General features: G+C 39.5%; 2 protein-coding genes across 3 annotated transcripts in view; one reads left to right on the forward strand and one right to left on the reverse strand.

Annotated features, from left to right (window-relative positions):
• LOC124804648 (metaxin-1) overlaps positions 1-16,027 on the forward strand; it is a 29,589-nt gene extending 13,562 nt beyond the window's left edge. Inside the window, exons 4-7 of one of the 2 annotated variants that reach the window (XM_047264871.1) lie at positions 11,591-11,756; positions 14,936-15,170; positions 15,266-15,414; positions 15,823-16,027. In XM_047264871.1, coding sequence (XP_047120827.1) covers positions 11,591-11,756; positions 14,936-15,170; positions 15,266-15,414; positions 15,823-15,912 — 640 coding nt within the window. In that variant the 3' untranslated portion in view covers positions 15,913-16,027. The remainder of the gene's footprint in view (positions 1-11,590; positions 11,757-14,935; positions 15,171-15,265; positions 15,415-15,822) is intronic. The other variant, XM_047264872.1, reaches the window with a different exon arrangement.
• The window catches only part of LOC124804647 (vacuolar protein sorting-associated protein 45), a 139,505-nt gene continuing 132,351 nt past the window's right edge, over positions 14,232-21,385 (reverse strand). The window contains exons 11-13 of the mRNA XM_047264870.1: positions 21,203-21,333; positions 16,018-16,192; positions 14,232-14,649 (exon numbers count right to left, since the gene is read on the reverse strand). Coding sequence (XP_047120826.1) covers positions 16,030-16,192; positions 21,203-21,333 — 294 coding nt within the window. The 3' untranslated portion in view covers positions 14,232-14,649; positions 16,018-16,029. The remainder of the gene's footprint in view (positions 14,650-16,017; positions 16,193-21,202; positions 21,334-21,385) is intronic.

Here is a 21,385-nt window from a genome sequence, read left to right on the forward strand (position 1 = left end):
GCCAATTACATTATATTTTCGAAAAATTGATTATTTTTGTCGATTTCTCTACCCTCTGTTGCATCTTTAAAGATTCCTAGATGCTGTTGGTGTTAAGATTATAGTTTCGTACATGTGCACTAACTGAAGATTTACGGTTCTTGCTTTTATTTTTGTGATATGTGAATCTGGTGGGGGAACATCTGTTTGCCCCACATAGAAATTTTCGCATTCACCATATTGGATTTTATAAATCTCTGATTGTGTAAATGGTTTTGTTATGTGTGATTATTGCTCCTACTTTGTTGTTTGTGTGGAACCTGATTCGTACATTAGTTTTTACAAAAATTATCGTCTATTCTGTCTGATTTGGCACCATAATAAGGTACATCAGTGTATTTCATTATTTCTGGTTCTGCTTCTAATGTTAATGTTATTTTTTATCTATATTGTTGCTTTTGTTATGTATTTTGACAGTATACATTTTGTCTACCTTATCAGCATTGTAGCCGTTATTTGGTGCCATGTGTTTTAGTACACACAGTTGTTTGATAATTTTGTTCTGTTCTAGTGGGAAGTTAATGATTCTGTTGGTCATGCAATGAAAAGGGTTTTCTTATTCTTTTCTGGGTGGCGTGAACTGTTATGGATTATGTTTTCGAAATATTAAGAATTTGTGGGTGGCTTTGTTATTCATCACAAAAACTAAACAATTGAGAGATTTGTTTTTCTAGTTGCATAGTAAAAAGAATTTTTGAATGTACACTGTTATATTGTGACAGCATCCTTCTGATTTCAGCAATTGTGCCATTGAAGAAAGCAAAAGTATTGTCTACATACCTTTTGTAATATCTTAACAGCAAATTTTTCAGAGAATTAGTTATCATATACGATTTATAAAAATGTGTGCCAGTATGTTAGTAATACAACTGCCCATTGCAACACCATCTCGTTGTTAGTACATCTCATCTTGGAATTTAAAATAATTGAAAGGTAAGAGCTGTTGTAACAACTCAATAACCTCTTCAGTTTCGGCTGTTCATTTGTCAGTAGTTTCTACTATTGGCATGTTAGTGAGTGGATTTACTGTATCAAATCAGACAAATTTTCCTTGCATAGGTATGGTTATGTCTTTAATCTGGGTAGCTACGTCAATAGCATTTTTAACCATATAGTCTATTTCAAAAGTGTAATATCTTTTTAAAAGTGTGTTAAGTTTCTTACTACAAAATTGGTTGTACCTACTGTTAATTCCACCAAAAATTGTTCTCATTAAATTGTATTTTGTTTTGTACGTGCTTGAAAGTGGCTTAAGGCCTAAATTGCAATCCCAAAATAAGATTTTAACAGCTGAAAGCAAGATGAAATCCTGTAAAAAAAATTATAGAGGCTGTAGCCCCTTACTACAAGAAAATAAATATAGTTATTGGTGGGAAGAATTTGGGGCAATCAGAAAACCTTTAAAAAATATATATAGAAGCTGTGGACTTATACTACAAGAAAACAAATATTTGGAGGAAGAATTTGGGGGCATCAGATGCTGCATCAATAATCTGTGTGGTCACATAGCCATGTGTTTATGAAAAGACAATCGTTGATACAGTGTGGCCCGAAAGTTTATGCAGTTTGGAAGATGGCAAATAAACATAGGAAAGAAGAGAAAGGACTTACACTGAGAAGAGTAATGCTATAGAGAATAGTAACAAAGGAAAACATAGCAGGGTTGTGGCAAGGAAGAATTGTCTTTATGAGAAATCAAAAATGGAAACTCCAGGTTGGAATATCAACTATGTATGGGTTAGACATTAAGTTGCAGACAGGCACAACTAGAGCACACTTACACATGAACTTTCTGCCACAGCCTTCATCATAAAAGGAAAAGGGAAGGAAGAACGGGTGCGTCCACAGCTCGTGGTCGTGCGGTAGCGTTCTCACTTCCCGTGCCCGGGTTCGATTCTTGCCGTGGTCAGGGATTTTCTCTGCCTCGTGATGACTGGGTGTTGTGTGATGTCCTTAGGTTAGTGAGGTTTAAGTAGTTCTAAGTTCTAGGGGACTGATGACCATAGATGTTAAGTCCCATAGTGCTCAGAGCCATTTGAACCATTTGAAGAACGTGTGCATTGGCAGAGGGTGGGTGGAGGCAGTCGGACAGATCAGGTGGAAACTGTTGGGTTGAGGGTGCGGGGACAGTATGTTACTGTAGGTTGGGGTCGGGATAATTTTCAAAGTGGAGAATGTGTTGTAAGGATAACTCCCTCTGTGCAGTTCAGAAAAGCTTATGGTGGAGGGGAGTATCCAGATGGCTGTGGTAGTGAAGCAGCCATTAAAATCAAGCATGTTATGCTCAGTGCATATTTGCCACAGGGTAGTCTACTTTGCTGTTGGCCATAGTTTGGCAGTGGCCATTCATCCTGGTAGACAGTTGGTTGGTAGTCATACCAATACAGAAAGCTGTGCAATAGTTGCAACAGAGGTGATATGTGACATGGCTGTTTTCACAGTGACCTGGCATCTGATGGGGTAGGCTAAGCCTGTTACAAGACTGGAGTAGGAAGTGCTGGGCGGGTGGATTGGCCAGATCTTGCACATGGATCTTCCACAGGGACACCTTACCCAAAATCCTTCCCACCCCTCCTTAGTTGGCGTTCCATCATCCACCCAACCTCCACAACATTGACACTACAAAAAAGAACCTACTCAAAATTGAATAGATGAAACTGAAGAAATTATTGAGTTGCTACAACAGATCTTATCTTTCAATTATTTTAAATTCCAAAATGAGATATACCCATGACAAGATGGTGTTGTAATGGGCAGCTGTATTACTAGCATACTGGCAGATATTTTTATAAATCATATAGGAGAACCAATTCTCTGAATGATCCTTGTGCCAAGAGGTTGGGATTGGGAGTGGCATAGGGATGAACTACGATGTTGTGGAGGTTGGGTGGGCAACAGAATACAAGTTTAGGAGGGGTGGGAAGGATCTTGGGTAGCATGCCCCTCATTTCAGGGCATGATATAGTAGGTCATAAAAGCCCTGGCAAATGATGGGATTCAGTTGTTCCAGTCCAGGGTGATATTGGATGATGAAGGGGGCACTCCTTTGTAGCTGGTTCTTGGGTGTGTGACCAGAAATGGTAAAGGAGATCTTTTTGTGGAATAGATCTGAGGTATAGTGCCTGTCTGTGAAGGCCTTGGTGAGACCCTCAGTGTACTTGGCAAGGGAGTTTTTTTTCACTGCTTATGTGCTGTCCCCGGGGTGGCCAGGCTGTATGGGAGGGATTTTTTGGTGTGGAAGGGATGCTAGCTATCGTACTGTTTGTGGGCATTGGGTTTAATGTGGACAAAGGTGTGTATGAAGCCATCATAGAAGAGGTGGTCAGCTTCCAGGAAGGTGGCACGCTGGGTTGAGGAGGACCAGGTGAAGCAGAAGTGATAGAAGAGTTGACATTGTGAAGGAATGAGGATTGGAAGGCGAGGAAGGACTCGTCTACATGGCCCAAATGCAGGTTGGAAAAGGAGGGTGTCTTGTTGCCCGTAGCTGTGCCACAGATTTGTTTGTATACCTTCCCTTCAAAGGAGATGTAGTTGTGAGTTCATATAAAGTTAATAGGGTGTATGAGGAATTAGGTAGTGGGTTTGGAGTCTGAAGGAAGTTGAGAAAAGTAGTGTTCATTAGCGATAAGACAATGGGCATGAGGGATGTTGGTGTATTTGGAGGTGGCATCAACAGTAACGAGTAGGGATCCAGGAGGTAAAGGACTCAGGTTGGTGGAGTGTCTGTGAAGGAATTGGTCGCTGTCTTTGATGTGGGAGGCTAGACTGGGGCAGCTGATTGGAAGTATTGATCAATAAGTGCCAAAATTCTTTCAGTGGAGGCACAATAACAAGCCACAATGGGGCTGCCAGGATTGTTGAGTTTTTGGATTTTGGGGAGCATATAGAAGATTGGTGTGTGGAGTGTCAGAGAGGTGGGAAGAGAAACGGATTCAGGGAAGAGGTTCCGGGAAGGGCCTAAGGCTTTAAGCAGGGACTGGAGGTTGTATTGGACTTCTGCAATGGAATCACTCCGGCAAAGTTTATAGATGGAGGAGGTCAGATAATTGGCTGAGGCCTGCCCAGGTAGTCACTGCGATTCATAACAATGGTCGAACCTTTGTCTGCAAGTAGGATGATTAGGTCAGGATTTGTTTCGAGGTTGTTTATGGCTTTCTTCTGCTGAAAGGTTGGTGTCCTGAGGAAGGAACCTGGGGAGGGATGATGAGGCCGAGTTGGAGGGAAGGAATTCCTGGAAAGTGACCAGCGGGCATGAACTGGTGGTATGAACTGGGACAGGCAGGATTCAATGTTGGGATTAGGTTGGCTTTGGTTGGAGGAAGTGGTGGCAAAGAATTGTTTCCATTGCAGGGGTCGGGAGAAAGAGAGCAAGTCTTTGACATGTCCAGCTTCATTAATATGGATGTACACCTTAAGGTGAAGCCTTTGGTGGGACTGAAACTTCTGAGGGGCTGAGCTTAACAACAGGAATGTTTTAGCACTGGATTTGGTGTAGTATTGGTAGGGACTTACAGGGGATGTGGCAAGTTCAAGGAGAAACATAGTGGGTTGGGTTGGGTAGTGATTTGATGCCCCAAGGTGGCAGTAGCATGTCACCAGTTGGCAGTAGCATGTCACTAGTTTTGGATAATGTATCAAGGTGATGTCTGGAATTTTCCTCTTGATGCTGGAGAGCAAGTGATTCAGTTTCAGAGATGTGATGTATTAGCAGATATTGGACAAGCAGTTTCTTATGGAGGGAGCAGATGTGGTTTTTGGATGTGTGTGCCATGGAGATGTTTTTGCAGTACCAGGTTTGTGAGGGCCAGGGAATAGTGGAAACTGAAAAGGTGGCGATCATCATGAAACGAGGAGTAGGATCCAGAGAAAGGAATATTTATGGTTAGGCCTTTGGGGGGGGGGGGGGTGGTCATGGTTTACGCAGCATTTAAGAAACAGGATGTGAGACTGGGTTTTAGCCAGAGAAATGGATACTTTTCTGAACTGTTGCAGAAAGATGGAGCAGGGGTACAGTGTGGCAAGGATGGCATAGGGGAAACAGGAATTATGCGGAAATGGACAAAATAAGGGGGGCTGGAGAAGAGGAAAAATATGTAAAGGCACGCAAAGATACTTCAAAATACACACAAGTACACAAAAATGTGAGAAACTACATAAAATATCCACTTAATTATCAGCTCAGTTGACTTTGCTTAGTATTTCTCATTGACCCATCACATTCAGAGGCTATGCCTGTTGAGTTGTTAAACTTCAAGATGCCAGAAGAATGTTTTGCACATTATTACGTACTTATCCCTTACCTTACATTGAACCCAACACATTTTCTTCTTGGGTGTAGCACACACTTCCTGTGGAAAAAAGAGTCATTGGAGATGTTCAACGAATAAAATTGGTCAGAGGTGGTAAAAGAAACTACAGTTTTAACTTTCAGGGGAACTATCTCATCTCTTACCATTGTTGATAGAAGAAAATCACGGCGAATATAAATAAAGATAGCTAGACAAGGATTTGAACCCCATTCCTATTGAGTGCACATTGAGTGTCTTAGCCACCCATCTTGATTGATTGATTTTAACAGGAGAGCTAAAACAGCTTAGGTCTGACCTGCCACTGCCCACACTGAAACTAGGTTTATTGTGCGGTATCGCTCCCTGTATATCTAGTAAAGCCAACCACTGCCCTTACATGGTGCAAGGGAGTCCCTCTACCAGTTTTTTATTACACACAATTTCTTCAGGTCTAGTTGTCCCGAAGATTCTGTATCTTTTACTCTCCAATGCCATGCATTCAAAGATTAGATGTGATGCAGTTTCTTCATCCTCCTCACAGGACCTACATTTAGGGTCCTCTTCTGTTATACCCATTGTGTGTAGGTGTTTTTTGAAGTTCCCATGGCCAGTCATCAGTCCAGTCATGAGTTTGATCTGTTTCTTGTTCAATCCCAGGATTACAGAGCTTCTTTTAAAACATGGCTTGGGCATCATTACCTTACCGTGTTTTTGTTTATGGACCTTGGTCCAATAACCTACGTGTTGTTTCCTAAGCCAGTTCCGTAGTTCTAATTTGATCATAGCCTTGGTGATTGTCAAGACAGGTTCCGGTCCAATAAATGGAGTTGTTGCCCCCATCCTAGCCAATCTATCAGCTTGTTCATTGCCACAGATCCTGAGTGGCCAGGGACCCACACTAGGTTCCCCTTATTGCTTCCCCCTAGCTCCACCTGAGCCCTGTGGCAATCTGCAACAATCTTAGATCTTGTTGCAGGAGCTGCCAATGATTTCAGGGATGCCTGGTTGTCTGAATAGATGTAAATGCTACGGTCATTGTAGCACGTATGCATATTCTCCTCCACACATGTCCTGATTGCAGTAATTTCAGCTTGGAATACAGAGGCCAATTTCCCTAGAGAGATGATGCTCTCCAGTCTTGGCTGAAGCCCGTACAACCCTGCCCCAATGCCTTGATCTGTTTTTGACCCATCAGTGAACCAAACGATGTCCCCTGTATGATGTCGAACTGTTTTCTCCCACTGCTCCCTACTTCCAGTTATTATGTTGTAAGGCTTGTTGAAGCAGTCGGGAGTTATATAGTCGGCAGGCATTTCCCCAGCCATACCTATATTTACCTCACTCACTATGTTAGTGTGTGATTCTGGATATCTGAATGAGACCCAGTTTTGGCCAGTTTTAAGTCTGTGTGCCCCAGCTGCTGCCTCCATCTTAACCCAAAGGTGAAGTGGAGGCACATCCAGCATGGTTTCCATTCCAGTGGTCGGTGTGCTGCTAATTCCACCCGTTATGGCTAAGCAGGCCAATCTCTGCACCTTAGCAAGCTCTTTACAGCAAACCGCTGTTCTACCTTCTTCCACCACACTACGGCCCCATAGGAAACCCACTGTGGTGTATATCCAGTGCATACCCCTGGGGCTTACTGGCCCATCTTACTTGGAAAATAAAGGGAAACAATTCTGTACTACAATATAGAGTTGTGAAATTGTCTATTTCACTCTTATCTTCAAATCTGGGCCCATCACTTTCTCTAATACATGAAGTGCTGTTTCCAGATACTATTAAAGTTTGTCATTGAAATCATGTATGTAATTAAAAGTGGGTGACATCTCCAGATGTTCTACTAAGTTCAGAAAACTGTGTTCTGACACCAGTCTTAGGCTGCCTGCAGCTATTTCAAGTTTCAGTTGGTGCAGCTTTTAGTGGCATGCTTTGGTGGAAGTGCTTCACACATCATAAAAAATGATTGTCAGTTCTTACCAATTGACTTCATAATGTCTCAAGTAGTAAAGGCTACAGCAATAAGACGCAAATAATGTTTATTGCATATTCAGATTTTGCTCACTGTGTGGCAATCTTCAGTGCTAAGAGACATATACAGAACCAGTTACAACAAGGTACATGCATACCACTGGACCATTCGTTTCAAAGGTTGAGTTCACATTGAGGCCATTGTTCATAGTTAAAATACAGCTAGCTTCAGTGTATGCCATAACAGTCTACAGCGCCCTCTTTGCATGTAAATGTATTAACTTTATTGTACAATTTATTTGATTTACCATTTATAATTTTTTTAAAAAATATATGTACATTAAACAAATAAGGTAACCAAAAAGTGGTTAATGTTTTACAGAGTGGTAATTGTGTGAACTAGCCAGTGGCATCGGTTATTGGTGCAAACGTTCCAGTTGTTTAAAAAATACAAAACATCTTGATCAAAAGACCTAAGTTAGTATTTTTTTAAATGAAAACATTTACATACCAAGCACATTTGTAGGGATTGGAACAGTCAAGAGTGGCATTAATATTATCATACCAGCAGCAGTATGTCAAAAGAACCAGAAATCGTACTGCTTTGTAATGTCCTCGCTCATAGGTTTCACGTAAAAATACATTGTAATTGACACAGTTTGGTTTTAAAAGAAACTTTCAGCTACATTGTGTAACACACAATATATTTGTCTTCAGAGACTTTGTTCTCAGTGTGATCTACAAGGAGTGTAATCACAATTAGGTCTTTTTGTCAGAGCAGTGTGCCTGTAGGGATCAGCCCAGAGTAGCTAAATACCAGTGATTTTTAAATTACCGAAACTGGGAGCTTCTCATGGTCACTTGCTCATTAAGCAGTGCCCTATGAAATGATACCTGATGGGAAAAGATTTCAAACTCCTCGAACAGGTCCCTTCTAATATAGATGGAGCATCCAAAAATACTGAAAATGTTCATGAAAATTTCTAGCAATGGAAAATCCAGGATCAAATGTAACAATATTACAAAAAGGATAGTTGCTACTCACCACTGTCACGAAGTGAGCTTTCGGTCAACAAGTCCTTTGTCAAAGCCTGACAAAGGCCTTGTTGGCCAAAACCTCATTTTGTGACAGTCTTTTTGCTGTACCTATCTGCGACTCAGCATGTCTGCTACATGATGATTAGCAACTATCCTTTTCATAATATTGTTACCTGAAAATTTCTAGTTAGATGATTGTGCAACATGTACAGTGGGGAAAAGAGAAATGAAATGCTTGGAAGCCTTTGAAATATTGTTGCTAAAAAAACTAGCTAAAGGGATGGTAAAAAAAATTATCTCAGGAGCTAATGTAGATACAGTATGAGTACATTTAGCAATTCGTTCATGGTGCAGGCTGTAGCAGTTGTGCTGAAATGAAGAAGACAATTGGCAGTTGACAGAAATGTGTAACTTCAGCAGATCAGTCTTATGGTTGATGATCAAAATAATGTGGAGACTAATATTTGTGGGGTCACTATTAAACGTTCTTGATTGAACAGATGTAGAATCCAAATTCAGGTAGTTGATGTGTTTATAAATGATTACTAGTATTGTAAACTCTAAATATCCAAGACTCCTTCAATGTTGTTGGAGCAGATCACTTTTGTTTTCCTGACTTGAGAAAGAGTAAATTTTGAAAAATAGTAAAATGTGCAGTGACATAATTGATTTATGTAACATAGTGCAATTTCTGATGTGGATATATAATCTCATACATGTGGGCAACAGGTTAGTGTGGCATTTGTTTCTTTCTGACGTGCATGCAGTAAATGCAGAAATGTGAACTACTGTATGGTGATGTTATTACAAAATGCATCCAAACAGGACCAACGTGCTGTTACTCTTTTCGTGGCTGCCAAAAGACAAACACCGGTAGACACCAATCAGAGAATGAAGAATGTATGTGGGGCAGCACGTCTTTCAAAAATCATTGTTGTGGAATGATGGTCATGATTTGACACAAGGCACCAGTAGATCTGGTAGGTCAACTTCATCCGTTATGGGCAATAACAAGCAGGCAGTTGATGTCATTAGCACAGACTGGCGCATAACCATTCGTGCTCTAGCAAATCATTATAACATCAGCTTTGGTTGTGTGCAACACATTAAACAGTAAGGTTTAGGCTACTGTAAGGTCCACAGCCAGTGGATAGCCACATGTTGAATGCTGAACAAAAAGCAAAGCGGATTTCTGTTTGCCTGATGCATTTCAGTGTTGAATGGAACACTTTCCTTGAGCGCATTGGTGCAGGCAACAAAAGCTGGTGTCATCCGTTTCCCTTTGTCCCAAGAAGTTCAAGAGCCAGCAATCTGCTGGAAAGATGATGTCCACCCTGTTCTTTGATTGCCAAGGCCCATTGCTTATTGATTTAAAGGAACCAAGTGTCTCCATCACTGGAGAAAGACACTGTGCGTAATGCTGGAAAAATTATGGTGTGCAATTTTGACAAAATATCAACTGCAACAAGGAGTGCTGTCATTGTATTGCGTATGTTGTAATGCAGAAGTTGCATCAACTCAAGTGGGATACACTCGAGCACTCAACCTGTAGTTCGGATATTTCTTTATGTGATTATCACAACTTTGGCCCCTTATACAGGGTGTATATGCCCCGGGACAACAGGGAAAAACCTGAGAGTTTTTAAGAAGCCCGATAATTTTCCATTGTTTTAGTTTTCAGTTAAATTTTTGTAATTTTGACTAGTAAGAAGTGATAATCTAACAAAGAATTTTACTTCAGCCCACTGCAGGATAATACTGCACAGTAAAATAGAAACAAGAGAATAACACCAAAATAAAACTTTAATTGCAAAGAAAATGCACCTTTTACAATAACAAACCACAGTGCACATACAATGTGTCTGTCTTGTGGGTTTCGTTTCTATGAGCGTGATTTTACAAATTGTTTACATTCCTAACAGGTCATGGGAAAACTGTTGCGAATGGTGATTTGAGAAGCATTACTTTCAAAGTAAATCTCCTTTTACGCAAGATGAATTATGTTTTGTTGAGAATGGTTGATGAATTCCTTAATCACAGAACATTACACTCTCATTCAGAACTTATACTGAGGACCAGCAACTTTCAGGGCCAGAAAATCAGCTATTTATGCTGTTACTTAAAATTTTACTGGCACATATTTGTGTGACATACCTTAAAGGGTAACACCCACTAAGAAAGGCTAAGTTTACAGGTTAGTTTCCTTTTTGTTCTTTCATAGATTACAAGTTATGCAATAATGATGGCCAAGAGAATAATCATCTTTCAAAAAGAAGTGCATAGTTAATTCTTGAGCAATTTCATGTGTAATTGACTTTTCCATAGAAAAGTCGAAGTGCTAGAAAAGTCAAAGTGGTATTCAGCCGGGTAGCCCACAGAATGTTTGGTGCACAGCAGTGAAATTTATAATTGTGCGTGTCAGAAATAGTCAACTGCTGCAATTTATGCCATGCGCTTACGATCCTGCCTAAACCCCCCCTCCCTCCGACCAGTATTATATGTGAAAGATCAGCTTTTTGTGTAGCTATACAGTATAATTTAAACCTTTAATGTAATTTGTGTGTTTGCACTACTTAACGGTGTGTTGCTACTGGCCAACTATTGAGCATCCTATGCCCACAATATATGCTCATTGGCAGGTGTGTTTTTCAGCTCTGAGAGAAAGCATATTGTCATTTAACGAGGAAAAAAATGTGTTTTCACTAGGGGTCTATAGTGTATTTTCATCTGGGGAAAAGTGCATTTTTAGCCAATAAATCCTGGAAAAATTCGGGAATTTTGTTCTTGTGTACACCATGTTATAAAAAGCCTTGAAGGTTTGACAATTCCTGTCGAATGTGCTGCAAGCAGTTATGGACTTCTTCACGCAGCAGAACCCGGTGTTCTACAAAACAGGTATCTTCAACCTAGTGCATCAGTTGCCTCCAAACTCATGGCAATTTTGCCTGATTGGCGTTCCAATTCCGAACTGTACAGCCTTCGAACAGAAACTTTTTCATTGCCTCTTGTATTACAGCAGTTAGTCATTGTACTATCATTACTTTTTGGCACCTAGTTAATAACAATTCATGTATTATTTTCTTACAGTAGCTATCAATGTGTACTGACATTCAAGCACAATCTTTCAAAATTTCTGATTTTGATTTTCATTCTTAATAATAGTTGTTTGTATTGCCATTCCTTGCTGTAACTGATGACATTTAACAATGAAGTTACAGCTTCAGTTGTATTTTTTAAATCCAATAATATTTCAGGTGGGTAGATGAAAAAAATTACATAGAATTAACAAGACCATGGTATTCAAAGGCACTTCCATTTCCTTACAACTATTACTACCCAGGAAAGTATGAGAAAGAGGCAAAAAACATGATGTCAGCTTTATTTGGAGAGGATGAAGAATTCTCTGCTCTGGAAGCAAATGTAAGTGTGCCTAAGAAAAGTTATGAAGTCAAAATTGTGGAGATCTGTATAGGCGGTGTTATTTCTTTGTCGCAGTTCTGGAGTCCTCAAAGGTCTTGGTCATATTTATTAACCCTTTCGTTGCTGTGGATCTGAATACACAAGCTGCTTTGTTTTCCTACAGTGCTATGGATGTCTGTATGTGTCCTAAGCTGATGACCTCCTCCTGCTGCAGACAGTCGACCTCCATAACCCAGTAAAGATAAAAGTTTCGATTATTTATCATACAACATATGTGCTTCATTACCTGCTATCATTCGCAAAGAACCTTGGTTCGATATGTTGAATTGTTCACAAGATATGACGAGTGTTACGATCACGTTTCGTGATGTGCAAGGACGCAAAAGGGCGATTGTGTGCAAACGTCCATCAGGTATAAAACCTCATAACTTGAGAACAAAATGAGATCTTTCTGTTCTCAATTTTTGTATTTTATGTATATTTCATTTCCTGCGATTTATGAGCTAAAATAAACCATGCACAATGTTTATGCAATGCTTTTTATGCCTGCAAACCTTCAAAATTTTTTGCAATATTTTACTTAATTTGATGCAGTGCAGTACGTCTGACAGATAACAAAAAGAAATTCAGTTCTTTATGTAGTGAAGATAGCAGGCTGTAAGATGTGCAAAAATCAGATTTTTAAATTTTATCTTTTCATATCAGCTGGAACTCAGTCTCGCAGCACAGGCACCAGCTTTTGTCAAGCAGTACAGCCATATTACATCTGTAGCAGCGAAAGGGTTAATAAGTTTAAATTTTTGACAACTCTATGAAACCACACTTGTGTAGGATTGTGAGGTAGTTAGAATATCTTTATTGTTTGATAAGAGATTATACTGTGCTCCATCTTTTGAACTATTCTTTAAACTTCCATTTGCTTACCATCAAATATTTATGTGATCCCATTCCTTCTAGGGCTTAACAGGGGTAACTGCCAGATTCCAAATCCAGAGGTCTGTATAATTTTTTGGAAATTGTCGGTATGAAAAATGCCAAGTAACTGTGGTTCAGAGTTAATGTTTGGCTGTAGTAAAAGATGCAGTTCAACTCTCAGAATAGTGGAATGCACACAGTCTGCAAAATCTGAAAATGGTCTTGAATGGCAACCTTTCTCAACCACTTTTTTTTTGTGTTTGTGAAGTGTGGATATTTCAGTTTTAGGTGAAAACAGTTCAGTTGTTTATTGTATTCTCTGAGCTGGAGTTATGTGCTCAATACTTAGAACAGAACTAATAACAGGTCTCTACTACACTTTGCACTTTATCTCCCCTAGGGGACAGTGTTAGTGTTACCTTGGCACCACATTCGTTCCTGGTTACACTTAGATAACAACCATATAATTACTCCTTTCTGGAGGGGAAAAAAATGGAAATTGAGAATTCATGTTTTAATATTTCTACCCTGCTAGTGAGCCATGTTAGTCTTTGCTGCGGCATAGCTCTGTAATAACAGAGCAATGTTGTAGTGAACAACCTCCATATGCTACAATATTTGCCTGTGGGCAGCACTTTGGAGGAGTGGGGTTCAAACCCCTGTCCATTATCTGATTTGTTTGTGATTTTTTCCCCCTAAATCTAAAGCCTGAGTTTGTGTCAGTTGGTCACCTGTGGTTGCGTGTAAATCAGCCACCAAACATCACAAGTGGGTCAGACTGCATGTGCAGAAAAAGGGATGTGTCGTGGCGTTTGATAAGATCAGCAGTTAATCTATTATCACAGAGCTCACTCCCATTATAATAATGGATTTTGTGTCTTCCTTAGCTTTGTTTTTGTGCCAGGTTGCACAACGGTGTAACAGTTTCCTGGGGGGGGGGGGGGGGGGGGGGAGTTCAAATGGCTCTGAGCACTATGGGACTTAACATCGGAGGTCATCAGTCCCCTAGAACTAACTAACCTAAGTACAGCACACACATCGATGCCCGAGGCAGGATTCGAACCTGCGACCATAATGGTTTGCTCGGCCACATCGGCTGGCCCTTGTGGGGTTCTCCAAGATAGATGAACACATACAGGTATTAATATTTTACAAGACGTGGACAGAGGAAGAAGCCTACACTATGCATAAATAACATAGGAAATGTGTTTATGGGGAACATCCAATATGACTGTGGCTTTGGTCTTACATTTTGTTGTTATTTTTAGACCTGTTTGTAAAAAAAGGTAGGCTCTCTGAACACACGCAGTTGTGGCACTGAATGATCTCTTGTGACTGGTTTAACTCAGAACAAAAGTAAAATACCTGGGGCCATGTAAGGAGGTCCACTCACTATCAGTCTAGTAAGACAAAGCCGCTTATGTAAATGGTTCTTAAAATGTTCATTATGAGTACTTTGCAATTCACACTTAAGGTGTCTGGTGGAGGGTTCATTGAACAATCTTCAGACTATTTCTCTAACAGTATGTGGAACAAAATGGACACTTAAATTTATGGCAGTACAGTTTCAACAACTTTTATTTTGGTAATTTACATTTAGTCCTTAAGTATATTTTACAAGAGATTGTAACAGATGCAAATGAATTGTTTAACTTTCTGTTCAGAAAAATCAAGGCATACCAAGTCCCCAGCTTGCATGTTAGGTATATATTCAATTAAACAGCAGCTAGGGTGTTTACAATAATTTCAGCACTTTCCATGGTTGCCTGTCCTGCTCCACATTTGACATTCTTCTCCCCTCCCACAGCATAATCCTTTCATATTGATCAATCCTCCATAAAATATACCACTTCACTTGCTTCAGCACTGAGTGTCTTGTCAACATCCTCAATCACTTGCTGAATTCTTTTGTACATTTATCAGTTTTCCCTGCAAGTTAATTAGCCAGAGGCATGTTAGCTTTTAGATCGAGTTTCACCTGAAATGGAGAGATAAGTTGTGAATAATATACCATTACTCTAAGCATAATTCAAATGCAGTCAGATACAATTTTTTATTTTGTGCATGGTTTTAGATTTACAAATTTCTAAGTTGTCACTTGAGACATGCTTGTAATAAAAATAAATAAATGGTTGGAGATACTGCACTGTTATAAAGATGTGTATTGCATTCTTAAAAGTGACAGGAAGTTCAACTGTAGTAACTCAGTTTCTCTTTATGTATATGTTACAACAAATTAATACATTGGTTTCAATCTGCCACAGGTCTATAGTGAAGGAGAAAAGTGTTTGAATGACCTATCTACACGACTTGGTGAAAATGATTTTTTCTTTGGGTCTCATCCAACATCATTAGATGCAAAAGTGTATGCATATTTAGCACCTCTCTTAAAAGCACCATTTCCTAATGCTGCTCTTCAGAATCATTTGAAAGCATGTGACAATTTGCTCAAATTTGTTGTCAGAGTGTCACATAGGTATTTCCCTAAAGCAGTACAAGGTAAGAAACTGTGTGTGTGTGTGTGTGTGTGTGTGTGTGTGTGTGTGTGTGTGTGTGTGTGTTGTACATAAACTACATAATGTTATTTATTTTAGATTATGAAATGAAGAAGCTTTCTGAGAATAATGAGAGAGCCGCCAGTAAGGAAAGTGACTTTCCTAATAAAAGGAGGAATCAGATACTAGCTGGACTCTTTGCAACTGTGGCAATGACTGGCTATGCACTGTCTACAGGGTTAGTTGGGGTATGTTCCTCATTTTTTTCCATCTGCTTAGGAACATCATTGGTAAATTGAATTGTACCTGTTACATTCTCAGTTTTATATAACTACCTGACAAAATTTTTAATGAATAGCAGAGTACCTGCATTGAATTTCACAATTAATACTTTTCTAGTCTGAAATTTCAGAATTTCCATCTCACAGATGGGATCTCTGAAGAAGAATGATGCATTTTGTTGCTGTGTTGAAGACAGGTTTAAACTGATTACTTATTGCTTTGGAAGTAGAAAACAACATTAACACATTACCTTTCCCCTCGTCCATATCCTTAAAAGGATAACTGTTTTGAAATTCATAATTCACCGATTGTGTGTTATGATCTTGACAAATACTAATGTTTGTTTTTATATTTATAAATGTTTCTTTCCCTAGGTGAAGTTGAAAGATGACGACGATGATGACTCAGAAGAACTTGCAGAGTATCAAGACTTATTTGAGAATTCTGAAAATACTGACAGTTAGTAATGCAAAGGAATTTTTGTGGACATATTGTGGTGCTGTTAAACAAGCCTTATACAATGTTTGTATGGCAAATGTTATTTATTTTAGTATATAATATACTTGTACCTCAGCAGCATTTTAACGTGTTGCGGCTTTCACTTCTTCGAGGAAACTACGGGAGTTATGTATTGTAGTTCCTCCTAGAACTATCCTCACTCCCAAATTTTTGTTCAGCTGATACACAGTCAAAGACTCTTCATATGTGGCACCACCAACTATGAAGACTATAATGTCCTGTGGCCTGCAAAAATGTCAACATTGTTTTAGCAAGGGTTTATTAATATCTTAACACTAAGAAATGTGTCAGCACTGCAGAAAGTCAAAAACTGAACAGTTATGAGCAAGAGGTCTTTAAATCACATTTCCTCAGCAGTGTTGCTTAATATAACCCCTTTCCTTGAAGTGAAGTGCTTCAACTGTTAAATATTTGTAAATAAACATAAATTAAATTATTTCAAATGACATGTTTTGATATATGTGAAGACACCACCTTCCTTTGGTCACCGGTGTTGAAATAACAGGTCTGAGAGTGCGTTTTAGTTTGTAAACAATTACAAATTCTCAGAGCAGTGAAACACCATCATTAAAAAAGTAATGCACTACCAGAAAGCTAAACAAATTCTTTCTACTGTAAATAACTGTACATCTTGCAGTGTTGTATTTGACAATCTTTGCAATCTTACACTCATTGCCCCAAAGTATTAGTTGCATTCTTTTCTTATCTAGAGTAGGATTTGTAGCTTGGTGAATTCCTTCCAACACTGCTTTCTGTAAACCCCACTGAAGGACAGCCTTCAGAGATATGGAACTAGTCATGTCACATTTTGGTATAAGCAGGCTACATCGAATTATTGCTCGTGCTGATTTACGAACATGGTAACTATAAGAAGTATTTGTACAGCTTTACACAGAACACTGGAGTTTACATCCAAGTCCCAATATTTTGATAAATTATAGGTGGGGCTAATTTTAATGTCTAAGTAGTTTCAGTTGCCTGCCAGAAATCCGTTACTGACTTTTGTACCTGCATATAACACTCAGTTCTGAACCCTACGTAGGGGATGATGTGTATGTATATTATTTCTCGTATTTTGGTTGTGAATTGCACTCTTTTACTGTAGTTGCACTGCCCTGGAATATATGCTACCATGTACAATAACAAACCAGCCAGAACTTACATACATGTTGGTGTTACATCTGTTTACTATCCATTTGGATGCACGAGAACTTCACACATAGGGCACTGGCCATTGATGTTTACTTACAGTATTTCTAGGTAGTTTTGAAGTGCCAAAGAAATTAGAATGCTGTTTGATCAGTTACTGCTGCTACAATGGGAGATTATCAAGATTTGAGTGAGTTTGAACACGTTGCTATAGTCTGCATATAAGTGATGGGACACAGCATCTCCTAGGTAGTGGGGATTTTCCCGGACGACAATTTCAAAAGAGTACCGTGAACAGCAGGAATCCAGTTAAATATCAAATCTCTGACATAGCTGTGGCCGGAAAAACATCCTGAAAGAACGGGAACTACAACTGAAGAGAATCGTTTAACATGACAGAAGTGCAAACCTTCCACAAACTGCTGCAGATTTCAGTGCTGGGCCATCAACAAGTGTCAGCACATGTGAACCACTCAAACAAACATCACTGTTATGGCTATTGGAACCGAAGGCCTACTAGTACCCTTGATGAGTGTGTGGCACACAGCTTTACACCTCGCCTGGGCCCACCGACACTGGACTTTTCATGACAGGAAACATGTTGCCTGGTCGGATGAGTCTCGTTTCAAACTGTATCGAGCGGATGAATGTGCACGGGTATGAACACAACCCCATGGACCCTGCATGGTGTGGGGTGTGTGCAGTTAAAGTGATATGGGGCACCTGATATGTCTAGATATGACTGACAGGTGACATGTACATAAGAATCCTGTCTGATCACCTGCATCCATTCATGTCCACTGTGCATTCTGATCGACTTTGGCAATTCCAGCAGGACAATGCGACACCCACATGTCCAGAATTGCTACCAAGTGGCTCCAGGAACATTCTTCTGAGTTTAAACACTTACATTGGCCACCAAACTCCCCAGACATGAACTTTATTGAGCATATCTGGGCTGCCTTGCAATGTCCTGTTCAGAAGAGATCTTCACCCCTTCTTGCTCTTGAAGATTGACGGACAGCCCTGCAGGATTCATGATTCCCTCCAGCACTACTTCATAGTCAAGTCCATGTTACGTTGTGTTGTGGCACTATTGTGTGCTCACAGGGGTAAGATTATGAGTTTGGTTTTGTCTAGAGGATGGGTTTGATCCTTATATCAGTAAAATATTCTTGTATCACATCAATGGTGTGCTTGCATGTGTTCAGCCGAGTTGTTTTTTACATTCCATACACTGTACTTTGACAGCCAAACCAGTCACCTTATTCAGGTACTGTGAGTCCTGCTGTTGTGTGTGCTCACTCCATAGACTCAAACCACACTGAACTATTACTGGTCTGGCACAGCTATTTCCTGCTATTGTGAGTTCACCCCGCTGCTGATATTCCATGAAACTCACATTCTATCAGTACTTCCCAGCTCTGGTGGATGTGAAAGGCAGTGAAATCTTAATAAATCATGGATGCCAGAGACCCCAATATTTGCATAAATTTAAACCCTCCTTGTACATTAGGTTTTCCAACATTTTCATTTCAATACAATCCTTATTAGAAAGTCCCAGGAACTTGGTGTTTGCTCCACAATACTGGTCTCATCATATTTCATGTCATGATTGTATTCAAGGCAGTTGTTCCTAACATCTGATGTGACTTGTGTCAGTGATGGAATGCAATATACACCTGCTTCCAGAGACCTACACCGACTTCAGCATTATGAAGAAGACTTTTTTTCTGTAGGAGTCTGTCTTTCTGGATATTGTGTAGATAGGTGATTCTTGGCTTCTCTTGCTCAGACATTCCCAATTTTGAGTGCAACACTCACTCAATTTTATGATTCAAGTATCCATTCCTTCAGAACACTTAACTATACATGTCATTCTTGGTGAGTCTCTTCTTGTCTGAAAGTGTGAGATGGAGGTGTGTGTGTGTGTGTGTGTGTGTGTGTGTGTGTGTGTGTGTGTGTGTGTACAAGTTTTCTTTATACAGAAGGGTCCAGAAAAATGTAGACACTCTCTGATAGTTAATATTAATGGAACAAAATGACATACTGTTACAATTCTTGCACAGAGGGAAGGTTATTTTGTGTGTTCAAAGTGATCCCCATCAGGAGCCCAACAATGTTGATGCCACTGAACTGTTGACCAAACTACAGCTGCCAGTGTGATAGCCACAGAGGACTCCTCGATGGTTTCTCACAGCTTGTTCTGTGTAGGGAGGCGGTGCGCCATCTTGCGGGTAAAGTCTTATTTCCAAACACCTTTCATATAGCAGGCAAAATAGATGTTTGCAGTGTATGAAGATACATCTCACCAGTTACAGTACATACCTTCAAAGAATCACACTGCGAGATCACAGACCACACCACATTAACACCCAATAGATTAACAAGTTTGTTCATGTGAATGTGAAGATTTTCAGGAATCCAGTACATGCAGTTGTGATGGTGTACAGTACTTCAGTCCGAATTCCGACTCGTCAGACCAGATAACTATCCCTACAAACCATTCATCCTCATGAAGTATGCCTTAAAACCACTCGCAGTACTCCATCCTTCGATTCGGGTCGACCCTTGTTCATGGCTTGTTGATGGTTTTGGTCACCCTGACCTTTCCTTATGTACGTCCTGAATAGTACCGTCAGCTTCACATTTTTCCCGAATACAATAAATTGTTGTACATTTGGTAGCTGAGTTTCATATACATTATGCCATTGGTGTTGTACCTCTAGTATCACTTCAACAAAGCCTTGCATTGTTCAAACAACAATTTTTCTTCATTCATTCATTTATGCACTGTCATCTGCTGGAAAATGTGTGCCAAGATCTGTTGAGAAAACAATGGACTACGCTACCATGCAAAATAGCAGCTAAATTATCATTTTGTTCCAAAACTGTTAATCACAGAAGATTGTCTACATTTTTCTGGACCCACAAACTGAGAAATGGTAGCTGGCCTCCTTTTTCACATCCCATCGTGCAGTTTGTATTATGATGCGTAAGAGTTCTTCCACTTTTTTCATTCCATGTGGCCACACCAGAAACGTATTGATAGGAACATGTTGGTTTGGACTTGGCCAATTTTAGTGTCTTTGCTTTTTGTCGTATAGTTTCATCATAAAAGTTCTGTTTCTTTTTCCAGAACAGACCAGTTCCATCTGCAATGAATGTGGTTTGGCTCTTGTATCACTGCCTTGAGTTTCTCTGGATAGTGCAAAGCAGTCTCTGTAAGTGCTTGCCACCACTGCTCCACTTTCTGTGATGCTATGCCAATTAAGATGACTTTTAAATTGGCTAAACCAACTGTTTCTAGTTTTAAACATTTCATCTTTGGCTGCTTCTGCACCTGCTTCTTTCAGTCTCTCAAAAATCAGCTTAGCTTGAGAGCTCACTGTGTTCTGACCAACAGGACAATTGTTCACTCTTTTTTGATTATCACGTCATAATTTTAACATTTTTTCCACCTCAGCAATAATACTATGACATTTGTGAATGATACTTGATTTTAAAGAATGAGCATTTATCACAGCTGTGAGAATTTTTTGTTTACCTGTTATAATTGTTCTGACTATAGAATCCAATAGATCAAACTATTTGCCAAATCAAAAATTTTAATTTTTGAATTGAAGCCTTTGATAAATATTAAGTTTACGATAAATATTAAGTTTACATTCCAATGATAATTTTCTTTTCTTGTCTGATGCAACTGAAGCAGTCATGCTTTGTTTGGATGACACAGAATCTATCAATCAAGCCAGATCCCTGATTAACCAAACCTATCATAATCCAAACACTGTATGTGCGGAGTGGTATTTACAAGTGTGTGATGCTTAAACGACAAATAGCATAGCTCCATATTTCTGTAAAAGGGGGAGCGTAAGTCAGGACATTACTGTATATGATTTCTGAGTCGATTTCACTCCTGAGAACTTCTCCTTCCAAAGTTCATCACATATGATATCTTTTGGAGTTCCCCATTTTTTTTTTCATTTATAGGAATCAATGTTTTGCTGTCCCCCTAAGAATACTTCACACATGAAATGGTTATTTTAGTAAAGAAATTAAAGAGCAGCAATAGCTTTTCCATACCTTTTGTTTATCTGCCCTTTTCCCAGATATGGGAAAGAACTTTCTTTCAACTTGCCTTTCACTAAGTCTTCCAAAGTTTCTTTAAGTAACGGTACATGCTGCGTATATACATTTTCAACTCCTTTCAGATCCTGCCAAACAAAAAAGGATTAGCAGGTTCACATAAGCTTTTAAAAATATAGT

Source organism: Schistocerca piceifrons, chromosome 7, assembly GCF_021461385.2.
Source record: "Schistocerca piceifrons isolate TAMUIC-IGC-003096 chromosome 7, iqSchPice1.1, whole genome shotgun sequence".
Taxonomy (NCBI): domain Eukaryota; kingdom Metazoa; phylum Arthropoda; class Insecta; order Orthoptera; family Acrididae; genus Schistocerca; species Schistocerca piceifrons.